Source organism: Rhinolophus sinicus, chromosome 17 (genome assembly GCF_057876585.1).
Source record: "Rhinolophus sinicus isolate RSI-liver-muscle chromosome 17, RSI-T2T, whole genome shotgun sequence".
Taxonomy (NCBI): domain Eukaryota; kingdom Metazoa; phylum Chordata; class Mammalia; order Chiroptera; family Rhinolophidae; genus Rhinolophus; species Rhinolophus sinicus.
In genome coordinates, this window is record NC_142517.1 from 61,531,156 (window position 1) to 61,547,581 (window position 16,426).

General features: G+C 36.4%; 1 protein-coding gene across 1 annotated transcript in view; it reads right to left on the reverse strand.

Annotated features, from left to right (window-relative positions):
- Positions 1–1,822: 1,822 nt before the first annotated feature.
- SEC22A (SEC22 homolog A, vesicle trafficking protein) overlaps positions 1,823–16,426 on the reverse strand; it is a 56,855-nt gene continuing 42,251 nt past the window's right edge. The window contains exons 6-7 of the mRNA XM_019738990.3: positions 13,476–13,541; positions 1,823–4,128 (exon numbers count right to left, since the gene is read on the reverse strand). Of these exons, the coding sequence (XP_019594549.2) occupies positions 3,928–4,128; positions 13,476–13,541 (267 nt within the window). The 3' untranslated portion in view covers positions 1,823–3,927. The remainder of the gene's footprint in view (positions 4,129–13,475; positions 13,542–16,426) is intronic.

Below are 16,426 nucleotides of genomic sequence, written 5' to 3' on the forward strand. Positions count from 1 at the left end.
CATAATAACCCTGCGAGTTGGAGGCGTTTCTTTGATTAACTTTTGGCTAGGATTATTACTAAAGCCAGTTTAACCCAAAAATCAGGTTTGATTTATCATAGCATTTTTAGGTAAAAAGACTGTTTCCTTAGAGATAAAGGACAAAAATAAAAAGAAGGCTTGACCACACACAAAGAATGCAGCCCTGAAGAGTGACCTATAATTTGTGGTAGGACTAAGTGAACAATTTGGTCTGAGTGGCAGCTGCTTTTGGAATATTTATTCTTTTATCATAAAGTGAACAAAAAGTCTTAAAATAACAAGAAGGTAATCTCTCTCTCTCTCTTAGAAATCCAACAGCTCCGAGTGGGTCCTTGGGTTACTTAGTAAATGTTCTGGAATAAAGGCCCAGCAGCTGCCTGTATGGTGGGCAGCTAACCTCGGGAGAAAGCCCTTCTGTGGCGGGGGTTAAGGCGCATATGATGCAGCTGGTCTCTGTGGAGCCCTGACAAATCAGGACTAGTAGATTCCAGACATGACCTAATAGAAATGGAGCCATGAGTTTCTCCAGACTAGATTCCATTGTGAAAAATACATTTAATACAAAATAAATGTCCTACACCAAGGACAGCACATTCACTTTATGTAAGTTATAAAATTACAAAGTTGGGTAAAGGTTCTCCATGGCTCCAGGCATTTATCTCAAATGCATTTGCAAACTTTAACATGGACACTTGTTCTTAGCTTAAGAATTCTTACTTATGAGAACAAAATGCTCTATAAACCACATAAAAAAATCCTGATATGAAAGTCTTTGAAGGCTTATATAAGCTGAGGACCCAAGGAACAAACACAATATGCAAATATGCATAAAACAATTCAGGATTATGTTCACTTGAGCATTTCACAGGACCCCAAAGTGCGAACATTTTTACCAGAATTCATCAGGAGGAAGTCTCTCCTGAGGAACTAGTCTGCTTTGCCTCACAGTTACAGCAATGGAAACTTGTTCCCTTCTAGCCTCGACTTCCAGCAAGTTAGAGTCCAATTTTACACCCGGTAACAGCAACGTGTTCACCCTTCCTTCCATTTTCATTGACTTTGACTTTCTCCCCTTTCTGTTCACATTTTATTAACATTACTGTACATGTCTTTTCTTGGTTGGTATAGTGCTTCCTCTTCTTTCAGAAAGGAGGCCCGGTATACGGACCAAAATAACATTTCAAATACAGACCAAAAAAACAAGTAAATACTACCATTATTTTTAGGATATAAAAGAGAGTATCTTTGCCCTTAATCAAAAAGCAGTATTTCAGAATTACCTGAAGTAAGATAACAAACACCTAGATTTGGCAGCAGCAGTCCTGAGCTCATTAAGAAGTCCCCAATTCCTTGATTTTACCAAGAGCATTCCTAGTCCCTAAATATAATCTTACTTATCCTCATTAGTTTCCATTACAGCCCTGGGCTGAGATTAGAAGTTGTCTGTGTGCAGCTCTGTGACCTCAGGTAAATCAGTAACATCTGATTATCTCAGTTTCCTCCTTCACAACAGGAAGGCACCTACTACTTCCTCTAACCACAAAACTCATGAGGAGGTAAATGCAGACTTGCTCTTAGAAGTATAAATGTACTACAAATGCAAGACATTACTATTGTATACACAAGAGACCTGAGGGATTCTTTCTCAAGAGCTTACGGGCTTCTTTACATCCATGGCAAAAACTTCTTTCCAAATTCATGGTTTCTTGGCAACAACCAAGATAGAGGCAGGGAAGTTATATAAACACTTAGAGATTCACGCAGCAAATAACGAAAGAAAGCCTTTTTTGTACATAAAACATTATTTATACCTGTTTTAATTTTTTACATTAAGATGTAAACATCCCTTGATCCAAAACAGCTGGTGATAAAACAAAACAAAACCACCCCCCAAAAAACAAATTAAGCCTTTAAAGATAGCTGGTGAGTTTTCAAGTGTCCTTGCTGAATGGATCCAAATACCAAACATTGTAACTCAATAATTCAGTGATAAGAACCAAACTGAGTTATAAAATACCAGTATATAGCAAAATCACAATTAACCAGAATGCTCCAACTTCCTGGTTAACTGACTATTTACAAAACAAACAAAAAACGTGTTCTTGTTTTAACCATTACCTTACAAAAACCTGTCTAAATTGAGCCACTTCACATTCCTGGCTAAGTACAAAATGCCAAACATAAATCAATTTTATTTTACTGATTTAGGATCATGCGGTACATGGGGTATTTCTCAGAATATACAAAATTTCTGTGCAGTTTTCTCAGAGGCAGACAATTGGAGTGAATTGGGGTTTCTTGTTTTAAATAAATCCCTGATATCGTAAGCTTATTGTCTTCCTTTTGCTTCATGCTCCTACAAGGAGAGAGTAGCAAAAAAGGTCCCAGTTAAGCACTATTGTACAGTTGTAGACATACCTACATAAGTAAACTTGTTCAGGCAAACAAGGCAGCTCTATGACTTTCCCCCCTGGACTATTTCTTCTACTTTATAAATATGCCCAGTACCATGAATTACATGTAATGGGTCCACTGTTTTTCTGGATATCAACTTTTAGTATCTTGTGAATTCTTTGTTTGGAATCTTTAACAAACACAAGAAAACCATTTCCAAAACCAGGAGAGATGGGAGATTTTGCTAATGGAATCAAACTGTGCTTCTGATATTATTAATTCATAACTTCTTGAACAATTGTTATGTTACCAAAAAGCAAGTACGTTCTCTAAGAGACTAGGGTCTTAACTCCTCAAAGCTACAGAATAATGAGAGTTGCTGGGAGAAGTCACTTTGTGATATCTCAGTACAGTGTTTACAGGACCCATACCACTGGTGGCACACAACACTGAGTTAAATAACACTGAGTCACAGTGAGAATGTCATTCCCGTTAGTGTTTTTTATCCCCTTGATAATTCCACAGAGAGAGGCCCATTTCAGTGTTGGGTAGCACCTCTCTCACTGCAACGAGGAAAGAGCGGGCCTCTCAGATTCAGAGCCTTGGCAGGCATTAGCATCTAGCTAGAATTTAGTAACATTTTCTGTTTGAATTTTGTTTTGTAGTTACCTTTTATTTATGGCAAACTGATGCTGATTTTCCACTTGGAGTAAAGATTACTTTCTTTTTAAAAAATGTTAAAATTTAAAAGATAAATATTAAGAAAATAAGAGTATATGTAGCGCTCAAGTGACTGAAGTTTGGGAAACAACGGCTAGTCTAACATATCATATTTTTAAAAAGTGATTTCAAAAGAGAGTACCAATGTAGTCTAGAAAGGAAACATGTCACTATTTCCAATACTTGTGATATTCCAGAGATGAGCTCAGCATGGCCTCTCCTATATCAGGTGATTCCCAGAGTTGAGATTCAAATAAAAATATAAAAGGAAAAAGAACTAATTCCATACCATCCTAGACTTCATAAACTCATGGTACCATAAATGTGCAAATAATCTGATACTTAGCAAGTCATTTGTTTTAAACATAAACTTTCCAATTTACTGTGGCATCTTTTTATTTGGTCTGTACTAATGCCTCACAAAGGCAAACCCAAAGTTCCTGCTTGGTCCTCAAAAAGATCATTTTTTTGTTGTTGTTTGAACTCTTCAGCAAGGATTCAGGACTGCTGGCCCAGTCTTCCAGTGGCATCTGACTGGTCTTCTACTGTCATGGCGCTGCAGAGAGAAGTCTTCTCTTCTGAATAATAAGCTCACGGCCAACATTCTTTTGAGAGGAGTTTGCCGAGCAGGTGGCGCATGCTCACAGGCATGCTGACAGAACAAAAAGGGGCTGGAGAGAAAGAAAGCAGAGCCTCTTGTTTGTGGTGAACAGCTTCTTCATCACAGTGGCCGGTAAGAGAAGCTCCCTCCTTTTTCCCCAGCAGCCAAGGCAATAGGTCTGAAGGATGGTGTCAGACATCATAATCGGGAGCCTTCCCCTGGGCTTGCCTCAGCCAGATCTGTAGTGTAACAAATGCTCCCACAGTCACGTGAAAGAAAAGCTGCCAGAGGTTGCGGAGTTCATAGAGATACATGTTGCATAGACAGATTAAGCCAAAAGTCAAAAAAGATTTGACATTTCGCCAGCTGGTGTAGTAGACAAGTAAATAACACTGTTCAAAATATAAAAATGAAAGATGATTAGGGTACAGGAAAACAACCAGATACTTCTGCCATCTAATTGTAACAGGCCACAGAGCAAAATATGAGAGTGGAATAAGGAGATTTTTCATCTACAGATAAGATAATGTAATATCAAGACATTCAGCTATGGAAGCTCCACAGCTTGAAAAGGAAATAGATTTTTCCTTTTATGTTTTTCATTTTTCAAAAGAAAAAGTATTTTCTACCATATTTAAAGTGGAGGAATAATTGGACAACTCCCTTGCAAACAGACTGGAAAAATTCCTCAAGGTGACAGGCAACTAAGAAGCATTCTCAGGTCTGAGGGGGTTCCATCTCTCATTTTCACCTCAGAAAAGTACAAAAAGCTCAAATAAGTTACTTAGCAAAATGGACTCTTATATAACCTGAACTTGAATATTACTGAAATCAACAAGTATTTCCTCATCCTCCCCCATTCAGTGCAAGGAATTAAGCTAGGAGGACCTGAGTGAACATTTGAAGGAGAAATCATTCAATGGATATTTATTCAGGGCCTGCTTTAAGTCTGGCATTGTTCTTTAGTGTTAAGTAAACAAATAAAGCCCTTGATCACATGACTTACATTCTTGGGGAGAGAGAAAGATTATAAACATTTTACACAATAATATCAAATAGTTATGCCTTGAAAAAGATTAAAAAAAGAGGACAGATAATGCAATGAATACTGTTTTAAAAGATATAATAAAGTACTCCCATCACCCTATCCCAAATCCTGCTTTATTTTTCCTCCTATACTATAAACATACTTTAAAAATGTTTATTTTGTTTGTCATCTATATTCTTCCAATAGAACCTCAGCTTCATGTGAGGAGAGATTTTTGACTATCTTGTTCACTCATTTATCTCCAGTGCCTAGAACAGGGCCTGGCACGTAAGTGCTCATTAAAAATTTGTTGAATGGGAGTGGCTGGATGGCTCAGTTGGTTAGAGCGCAAGCTCTGAACAACAGGGTGGCTGGTTTGATTCCTAAATGGGCCAGTGAGCTGCGCCCTCTGCAGCTATATTGAAGGCAGCTGTCGCTGAGCATCCGGAGGGGCGGCAGGATGGTTCAGTGGGTTAGAGCGCCAGCTCTCAACAACAAGATTGCTGGTTCAATTCCTGCATGGGATGGTGGCCTGCGACCCCTGCAACTACCGTTTCCCCGAAAATAAGACCTATCCGGACAATCAGCTCTAATGTATCTTTTTGAGCAAAGATTAATAAGACGCAGTATCATATCATATCATATCATATCATATCATATCATATCATATCATATCATATCATATCATATCATATCATATCATATCATATCATATCATATCATATCATATCATATCATATCATATCATATCATATCATATCATATCATATCATATCATATCATATCATATCATATCCCATACCTGGTCTTATATTGTAGTAAAATAAGACCGGGTCTTATATTAATTTTTGCTCCAAAAGACACTTTAGAGCTGATTGTCCGGCTAAGTCTTATTTTCAGGGAAACATGGCAAGATTGAAAATGGCAACTGGACTTGGAGCTGAGCTGCGCCCTCCACAGCTAGACTGAAGGACAATGACTTGACTTGGAGCTGATGGGACCTGGAGAAACACACTGTTCCCCAATATTACCCCAATTAAAAAAAAAATTGTTGAATGAATAAACTGTTTTCTAGAAGATATCCAAAATTCACAATCTGGCAAATATAGGAATTCTATGTGATCACAAATCTTAAGAAAGAAGCACGGATCTCTGTGTGAAACTGTATCCAGGCTTCAGTACAGGAAGAACCTTAGGGTGTTTGTGACAATGCAGAAAGAATGTGGAAATGTTCTGTTAAATGTATTTTTCTTACAGAAATTAGGACTGTGCTTACTTAAAAGGAAGACAGCTCTCCAAGCAAAATGAATTGGAAGAATTTATTTTACTGAAGTGATTTGCACTGTGTAAAAAAAGTTGAAAAAACTAACTTTGTTTTGAAATAATTTTAGATTTAGATAAAAGTTGCAAAATAGTAGAGAATTCCTGTATACCCTCACCCTGCTGCCCCTAAAGATATCCTCTTATATAAACATAGTATAATCATCAAACAAGGAAATGAACAATGATACAATACTATTAACTAATCTATAGACTCGTATTCAAATTTTGCCAGTTGTCCCATGAGGCCCTTTTTCTGGTCCAGCATCCAATCCAGGGTTCCGTGTTACATTTAGTTGTCATGTCTCCACAGATCTGTAATAGCTCTTTAATTTTCATGACCTTGACATTCTTGAACAGTATTGATCAGTTTTTTGTAGAATGTCCCTTAATTTTAGTTTGTCTGTTATTTTCTCAAGATTAAAGTGAGGATATGCAATTTTGGCGAGAATACCAGAGAGGTGATATGCAATATGTCTTGTTATGGGTGATGTTAACTCTGCTCTCTTGGTAAGGTAGTGTCTGACAAATTTCTCCACTGTGAAGTTACTATTCTTCTCTTTGTATCTTGGGGGAGGGGAAATAAAGACATTCTCAGGTGAAACAAAACTAACAGAATTTGTCACCTATAGATGTACCCTAAAAGAACAGCTAAAGGAATTTCTCTAAACAGAAAGGAAACAATAAAAGAAGAAACTGTGGAACACTAAGAAGGAAAGCAAAAACAACACAGTTAAGCAAAAATATAGTTTAATATGGATTTCCAGTCAAGATGGAGGAGTAGGTAAATGCTGTGCTTGTAATCCTCTCATGACCACATCAAAATTTCAACTAAACTACAGAACAACCATCACAGAACTGCCTAAAGTCTAGCTGAACAGAATGCCTATAGCTCGGGATGTGCAGGGGAGGCCATGTTGAACTGGTGGGAGGGGTGGAGGCGTGGAATGGGCTGGTCCCACACCCACATACGGCAGTTAAAAATCGAGAGGGGTATCTTGGCTGCAGAGGTCCCTCCTGAGGAGCAGGGGGAACCAGCCCCACACCAGGTTCCCCAGCCCAGGGTTCCAGTACCAGGGAGAGAAGTCCCTATAACTTCTGGCAAGATAAAAAATATGAATAAAATGGCACTATTTACATACCTATCAACAATTACTTTAAATGTAAATAGATTAAATGCTCCAATAAAAAAATATATAGGGCGGCTGAATGGATATGAAAACAAAACCCTTACATATGCTGCCTACAAGCAACTCACTTCTGATTGAAACACACACACACACACACACACACACACACACACACACAGACTGATAGTAAAGGGATGGAAACAAACAAACAAACAAAACCTGGAGTAGCAATACTTATACAGGACAAAATAGGCTTTAAAACAAAGGCTATAAGAAGAGACAAAGAAAGACCCAGTAATCCCACTTCTGGGTATTTATCTGAAGAAACCCAAAACACTACTTCGAAGGGACATGAGCATCTATATGTTCATTGCAACATTACTTACAATGGCCAAGATACGGAGGGAATCTGGGTGTCCATCAATGGATGAATGGATAAAGAAGAGGTGGTACATATATACAACGGAATATTGCTCAGTTATAAAAAAACAATATGAAATTTTGCTATCTACAACAACATGGATGAACCCAGAGGGTATTGTGCTGAGTGGAGTAAGTCAGACAGAGAAAGACAAATACCATATGATTTCACTTATATGTGTAATCTAAAGAAAAAATTAAATGAACAAACAAAACAGAAACAAACTCATAGATACATAGTACATTTTGCTGTTTGCCAGATGGGAGGGGGGTTGGGGGAAGGGATTAAATAGTACAAATTGGTAGTTACAAAACAGTCATGGGATGTAATGTATAGCACAGGAATAATAATATAACCATGCATAGTGTCACATGGGTACTAGATCTATTGGGGTGATCACTTTGTAAGGTATATAAATGTCTAATCACTATGTTATACACCTGAAACTAATATAATATTGTATGTCAACTATAATTGAAAAATAAAAAAAGTATTTAAAAATATATAGTAAAATATAATAGATCTCCTCCTCTTGAGTTTTCTAAATTATGTTCAATGGTTGGAGTAAAAATTGTAACACTGTCTGGTATGATTCCAAGTATATATAAAGGAAATATTTAAGACAATTACATTATAAATAGAGGAGGACACAGGGACATAAAAAGAGATACAGTTTCTATGCTTCACTTGAATGGGTACAATGAGAACGCCAGAAAACTGATAAGTATGCACAATGCAATACCTAGAGCGACCATTTAAAAAGCTTTACGAAGAGATACAGTCAACAACACTATAGATAAATCAAAATGGAGTTCTAAAAATATGTTCAAGTAACCCACAGGAAGAAAAACAGAAAAACTAAAAAAGAAACAAAAAATAAGATGGCAGATTTAAGCTGTAATGTATCAATAATTACATTAAATGTAATGGCTTAAATACAGCAATTAAAAAATGGAGATTGGCAGAACAGATTAAAAACCTAACTCAACTGCATGCTGTCTAGCAGAGAGTCACTTAGATGATATAGGTAAGTTAAAAGTAAAAGGATGGAAATGGATATATCATGCAAACATTAATCAAAAGAAAGCAGGCATGACTACACTAATATCAGATAAATATGAAAATATTTCTAAGAGAAGAAAATAACCAGGGACAAAGAGGGATAATGATAGATGGACCAGTCCACCAAGAAGCCACAGCAGTCCTAAATGTGTATGAACCAAACAAAAGAGCTGCAAAATACATGAAACAAACTTAAAGAACTGAAATGAGAAATACACAAATCCACAATTATAGTTGAAAACTTCAATACCCATCTCTCAACAATTGCTAGAACTACTAGACAGACAATCAGCAAGCATTCAGAAAAAAACACCATCAACCAACAGGATCTAATCGACACAGAACACTCACTCAACTACAGTAAAATACATGTTCTGTTCAAGTGCCCACGGAACATATACCAAGATAGCCCATATACTGGGTCACAGAATAAAACTCAATAGATTTAAAAGAACTGTAATCACAGATTATGTTTTCCATCCACAATGGAATCAAACTAGAAATCAATAATGGAAAGAAAACTGGAAAATCTCCAAACATTTGAAAACTAGACACAACTGTAAATAATCCATAGGTCAAAAAGGAAGCCACAAGGAAAAACATTTAAATACATTGAATTAAATGAAAATGAAAATACAACGTATCAAAATTTATGGGACATAGATAATGAAGTGCTAAGAGGGAAATTTGTAACATTAAATGTATGTATTACAAAAGAGAAATTCTCCAATCAATCATCTAAGCTCCCATCTCAAGAGCCTAGAAAAAGAGACAAATAACCCAAAGCAAGTATGAGGAAGGAAATAATAAAAGAGCAGAAATCAATAAAATTGAAAATAAGAAAAAACATGCACAATAAAACAAAGACAGGTTCTTTGAAAAGATCAATGAAATTAAAAAGACTGACAAAGAAGATACAAATTGCAAAGATGAGGACTGAAACAGAATATCACCCACCATGAAACAGATGTTTTGAGTAGCCCTATAACTATTAAGACAATGGAATTTAGTACATAGTAGATAGCTACAGTAATCAAATTATGTGGTACTGGCAGAGGGACAGACACACAGATCAATGGGACAGAATATGGAACCCCAAAATAGACCCACACAAATACGCCCAACTGATGTTTGACAAAGATTCAAAAGTAATTCAATGGAGAAAAAGTAGCCTGTTCAACAAATGGTGCTAGAGCAATTGGCCATCTATCCACAGGAGAAAAAAACAAAACAAAACACCGCAATCTAATCTAAGTCTCACATCCTCTGCAATCTTATACAAAACTTAATTCAAAATGGATCATGAACTTAAATGTAAAACATAAAACTATAAAACTTTTAGAAAAAAACAGGAGAAAATCTTCAGGATCTGGTGGTAGGCAAATAGTTGTAGACTTGACAACACAGCATGATCCATAAAAGAAAAATTGATAAATGAATTCTGTCAAAATTAAAACTTTTGCTCTGCGAAAGACCCAGTTAAGAGAATGAAAAGATAAGCTACAGACTGGAAGAAGATATTTGCAAACTACATATCTGGCAAATGACTAATGTCTAGAATATATAAAGAATTCTCAAACTTGACAATAAAAAACAAACAATCCCAATAAAAAACAGGCAAACAACATGAACAGACATTTCACCCAAAAGGTGACAAATACAGATGACAAATAAGCACATGAAATGATGTTCAATGTCATTAGCCATTAGGTAAGTGCAAATTAAAACCACAATGAGGTATCACGCCATACCTATAAGAATGGCTAAACTAAAAAAACAGTGATAACACCAAACGTTGGAGAGGATATGGAAAAACTGGCTCACTCACACGCTGGTGAGAATGTAAAATGGTATGCCAAACTGGAAAACAGTTTGTCTGTCTCCTAACAGAACTAAGCATGCAACTACCACAGGACCTAGCAACCGCACTCCTGGGGATTTATCTCTGAGAAATGAAGACTTATGCTCACACAAAAGCCTGTACGTGAAGATTTATAGTAGCTTTATTTATAAGAGCCAAAAATTGGAAAGAACTCAGCTGTCCTTCAATGGGTGAATGAGTAATTGTGATATATCCATACCATGGAATCTATTTAGCAATGAAAAGGATCAAACCATCATTATATGCAACAACTTGGATAAACCTGCGGAGTATTATGCTGAGTAAAAAAATGTCAGTCACAAAAGCTTACATACTATATGGTTTCATTTATGTAACGTACTTAAAATGAGAAAATTACAGAAATGGAGTGCAAATTAGTGGTTGCCAGAGAGTAAGTGGCAGGAAGGAGGGAAGTGGGTGTGGCTATAAAAGGGCAACAGGAGGGGTCCTTGTGATGGGGGTGTGTATATCTACTGCATCAGCATCCTAGCTGAGATACTGTATTACAGCTCTGCAAGATGGTACCAGTGTGGGGACCAGGTAAAGGGTAGACAGGATCTCTCTTACAACTCCATGTCAATCGATGCTTATCTCAAAATAAAAAGTTCAATAACAAAAGCAACTTTACCCACATATATCTGTCTGCAACTTACTTTATAAAAAGTTAAAATGAACACTATATGCACCCAATATAAAGAGACAGATAAAGCAAGTATTGCAAAATGTTAACAATTAGTGATTCTAGGTGCACTAGTCTTTTAACTTTTCTGTAAGTTTGCAGGTTTTCAAAATAAGACACTGAGGGAAAAGGAACAGTTTATAGTTTCTAGATCCTTTGGTTTCCTATTGGAAATGATCCACATCAAGATTACTCCTATCTGGCTAAGTTCTGTGCTTCCATAAGTACCCACAGCCTGGAGAAAAGGTAACAAGTCATGTGGTAGTGGCTTCTGAGGTCTGACCTAAAGGGATTAAAAATACCCTGATGACTAGAGATAGAGCCTGTTATATGGTAACACACAATTACTTAAGTTTTCCTGTGGAAAAAACCAGCATTACTATCACTGTACTCAGCACATTTGGAAAGCATGTATTTTCATGTCTGTCAACATGAAGAAAATTGTATTTTGCTTGTTTTTTTTTTTTTAAGCACGAATTTGTTTACTTCTCTCAAGGGAAAGAACACCTGAGTGACACTGCTCTACCATGACATAACTCTTAGAACTTCTTCCAGCCGCTCTGTGATACCGGCTCTGGAATCACACAGACCTGGGTTCAAGTCGCTGACTGGCCATGAGAACTGTGTGGGCCTCAGTGAAAAATGATGATGGTAATAAGATTAGTGTGGGACCTTCTGTGAGGATTTAGGGGTACAAGGAATGTAAAGCGCTTAGCACAAAGTAGAGCTCAATACATTTTGCTATTATTATTAGCATTTACAATTAATTCATTCAGGTAAAACAGTCAAAAGTATATTTTACAAGAATAATTACTCATGAAATTATTTTAAGGCTAATACTAACCTCACGTTGTTTTAGAATCATATGAGATAATGCATAGAAGTTATAAAATTATAATTTTATAGCAATGTAAAAATTATGCAAATACAGGAATTTTGCTTAGAGACAGTATGACACAGTGGAATGAATACGATATTTAAAATCAGAAGACTCAGAGTTAAGTCCTGATTCCACCACCCACTGGCTGTGTGATCTCTGTATAGTACTGAAACTGGCTTAGACTTCTCATTTTCAAAAATGAGGTAATATTCCCTGTGCAATAGGATTATAGAGATTCAAGTGTAGAAAATCTACACAAAAATACTTCATAAAATTAAAGTGCTTGTGACATCAGCAAATACCAGAGTTTTACTGCAAATACATTTCCTGCATGAAATGCCATTCATTATAATTAAGTGTTGAATTTAATAGAGAAACAATTTCTGAAGATGACAGAAATGATTAAGAAAAATTAGGGGATTTAAAAAAATGGGGTCACTGAAACTAAGATTTTTAGTACATCTTTACATAAAAGTCAAATACATGTATTAAAAATATTTTACTAGAGAATTCTACTGAGTTTTGGGTAGCCTTGTATTTGTAGTCCGGAATCTTTCTAACGTTTTTTTCTATGCAAGCCAGAGAAATGTGTCACTTATAAAAGTTAGATCAAAATGTGCTACCATGTTTTAGCAAAGACATTCCTGAGTTTGGGTAACTGGGGTAGTTATCCCTCCCTTCCCTACAAATGGTGCCTTCTCTCTTCTTGGAAATACGAGGACCCATGTCTATCACTCGAGTGCAAAACCTCCTCCCTCCTTAAGTCTCATATCTAATCTGTCAAGTCCCAGCCGTCTGCCTTCTCAGTGTCCCCCCCGCACCCCTACCGACATTGTCCTACTGACATTATCATAGTTCAGGCTCTCATTACCTTCTGCCTGAAGTAATGGAATCACCTCCCAACTACTTTCTTTCCTTCCAGTCTCCACACTGACACTCCATCCTAGTCATCACTGCTACATTAAACATTCTAAGATCCTGCTTTTGCTGTTCCTTATTTAAAGACTTTCCCGCAAGTACAAAATCCTCAGCTTGGAGTATAAGCAGTCTCTGGAAGCTGAATAATCAGTCACCACAAAAATCTAGACGTAGCCCTTACGGCCACAGGCAGATGCCATGTCACCACTGAAGCCCAGCACAGTGACACTGAGTTCACTGGGATCTATGTCCTTTCAAAATGGAAGTAGGTCACAAAGCGGACAGAGACTCAAGTTAAAAGGGAGGCAAAGGACTCAGACATTATTTTTATTTATTTGAAATGCACAAGTACTTATTAGAATTGATAACTGAAATAAACTATAACGTGAACGTGTTTCTTAAAAATGGGAGAGAACCTACCTGGTAAAGGCAGGCTGCTGTTCCAAGGAAAAACGCAATGATGTAATTAAAATCCTCCCCATCACTCTGCAAAAACAAAATTTAAAAAATTACTTTTCTTCTGATAGAAGCCCATTTCCAAAAACAATCCACGGGAACAGGATATGAAAACGTTTATACATAAATGGTCAAATTTTTCACAAAGGCATATAACAATTCTCAAGAGTCCCAAAGGGAAACATAAAATATACCATAAGAACCCAGAAGTGTGAGGTAGCGGAAAACCACCAGGGTTCCTCTAGGTTGTGGCCTCCCTGTAATTTCATTTTACCCAAGAGTAGATGAAAGCCACTGGGGAAAAATTTCCATATAAAAGCCTCTCTTCTCTTTACTGAAGAAACCATAAAAATGTACAACACCCCAGCGGCCTACACACTTAGTCCTGATCACGAGGGTCACTATTTAACTCAAATAAATATTGACACATTTTAGTACCTAGTAAACACATCACTGAATTGTCCAATAAAGTAATTTGACATGATAAAAACACACACACACACACACACACAAAACAATCCGAAAAGCTACTGTCCACTAGAGTGTGCTAAATCCTAATGAGAAAAGTCAGTCGCACATGCTGTATTACAAAAACAGCCACTCAGAGGAAAAGCATCATGCATAGAATATTTCTTTTAAAAGAAAACGAATGGGAAGAAAAACAGCCGATGTTTTTCTATTCCTTTTTGATTCCTCTCAAATATCTGTATTTATTACTTCTTTCAATGTTGTTATGAAACAGAACATAAAGCCCAAGCAGGAGCATTCAAATGAGTCCTTATTTGAGAAAAAATATCTTTATACAATAAAAATTTTCACAAGACATGGGAGTGTCCCTCATGACCATGTCTTCATGAAATACAGAGAAGATTCCTTTTCTACTTGCTACTGGGCAACAGACCTGACTGCGGGGCAGAGGGAGTAGCTCTTCCTCGAGGGAGGTGATCTTAAAACAGGAGCCACTAACGTCTGGGATGCTGAGGGTGAGTTCTACCCCAGAGGCAAGGAATGTCAGCGCGAAATCTTTCCACTTTATTAATTTAATACTTTAAATACTCTGGATGGTGAACACGATGTATTCACGATGTGATATATAGATGATGTATTATAGAATGGTACACCTGAAACCTATGTAACTTTACTAACCATTGTCACCCCAATACACTTAATTTAAAAAAAATAAGTTCTTCTTGGTTATTTTTCTTAATCCTTTATTTTTTAATTGATCTTTTCTTCTGATTATAAAAATTTGTTTGTTGTAGAGAATTTAGAAAACAGATTGTTACAGAGAAGAAATGCCTATAGTCCCTAATATCACAACTCTGGAAGAACTAGTGCTAACCATTTTATGTATTTCCTTCCAATCTTTTCTGTATAAAAATATATGTACATTTTTTAAAAATGGCATACTTTCATATACTGCTTTTCAGTACTTCACATTATACCACAATTACATACATACTTTCTCAAGACAGTCCTCAACCATGATTTGTAATGATTGTAACCTTTCATTGTGAGGCTGTACTTTAATTCAATTATTGTCCTACAATTGGTTATTATTTCCCCCCTAAATTTATAACATCACTTTATAACTCTCCAAAATGTCTTTGGAACACTTAGAGCATGTTTCTGGAGTCAGTCAGATCTGGGTTCAGATCTTAGTAGCTACATGATCTTGGACTATTAACTTCAATTTCTTTTTGAAAAATAAAAATTACAGAGATTAAATAACATTTACAAACACACAGAATAGTAGCTGGCACACAGAAAAGTACTCAAAAACATTCACTTTTTTTTCTCCCTGAGGTTACTGTCTGCATCGCTCATCAGATAATTAGATTACCTTTCAGCATTGTTTAAGCCTCTAGTATGCTGGCCTTATCTTCTCAATTAGACCCTAACCTTTCTTCAAGGCAGAAAAATAAATTTTACTATTTGCATGAAACTGTGCACATAGTAAGAATTCAACAAGTGCATGCTAAATTGAGTTGAGCTTTGAAAAATCTTTATTTCGACTTGGTAAAGAGAAGATTGTCTGTATTCTTGCATTCAGTAAATATTCATTAAGCACTTATGGGCCAGTAGTATGTTACTAGACCTAGAATAGAAAATAATTAAGTCCACACTAACTCAAGAAACTCACTCTCTAATCAAAAAAGCAGATACAGAAATCAACAATCCCACCCAAAATGGTAACTGATGGGATAGGGCACTAAGGGAGCCTACTGGAGACACATTTAATTTTGTCTGGAGAAAAAAGGGTCAGGGAAGGTTTGCCAGAGGAAATAAAGCCTAACCTAGATCCTGAAGAATGAACTGTCAGACAAGGTAGATAAGGTAGGAAGAGAATTCCAGGAAAAGGGACTAGCACTGAAAAGAGGGAAGAGGTTAGGATGACTTCCAGGTTTCCTGTTTAGGCAACATTTGAATGATACCATTCACTAAGTTGGAAATAAAGGAGGGAAAGTAGATTTGAGAGCAGAAAAAACTGAGTTCATTTTGTACATGCTATTTTGGAGTTGGTAGTGGGACATCAAAATAATTTAGAAGATATTTAAGTCTGCTTCAGGACAGAATTTGACCTAGAGATCTAGTTTAGTGTTAATCTATTTAAATACCAGTTAAATGAAAGAGTGGTCTATGACAACCAGTGTAAGCCTTAACTCTTGACTGGCTCCTTGATTGGAGAGAGAAAAACATAAAGGATATTTGGGGTCAATTGCAGAAATTTAAATAGTTTATATTAAATAATACGCACTGATCTTAAATTTCTTGGGTGTAATAAAGGTATTATGATTATGTGTGCTTAAAATAGACATATTGAATACTTTTGGAAAAAAGTGTAATGATACCTACAATTTTACTTTCAAACAATTCAATAAAAGAGAAAGAAAGGTAGGTAGGTATACAGGTGA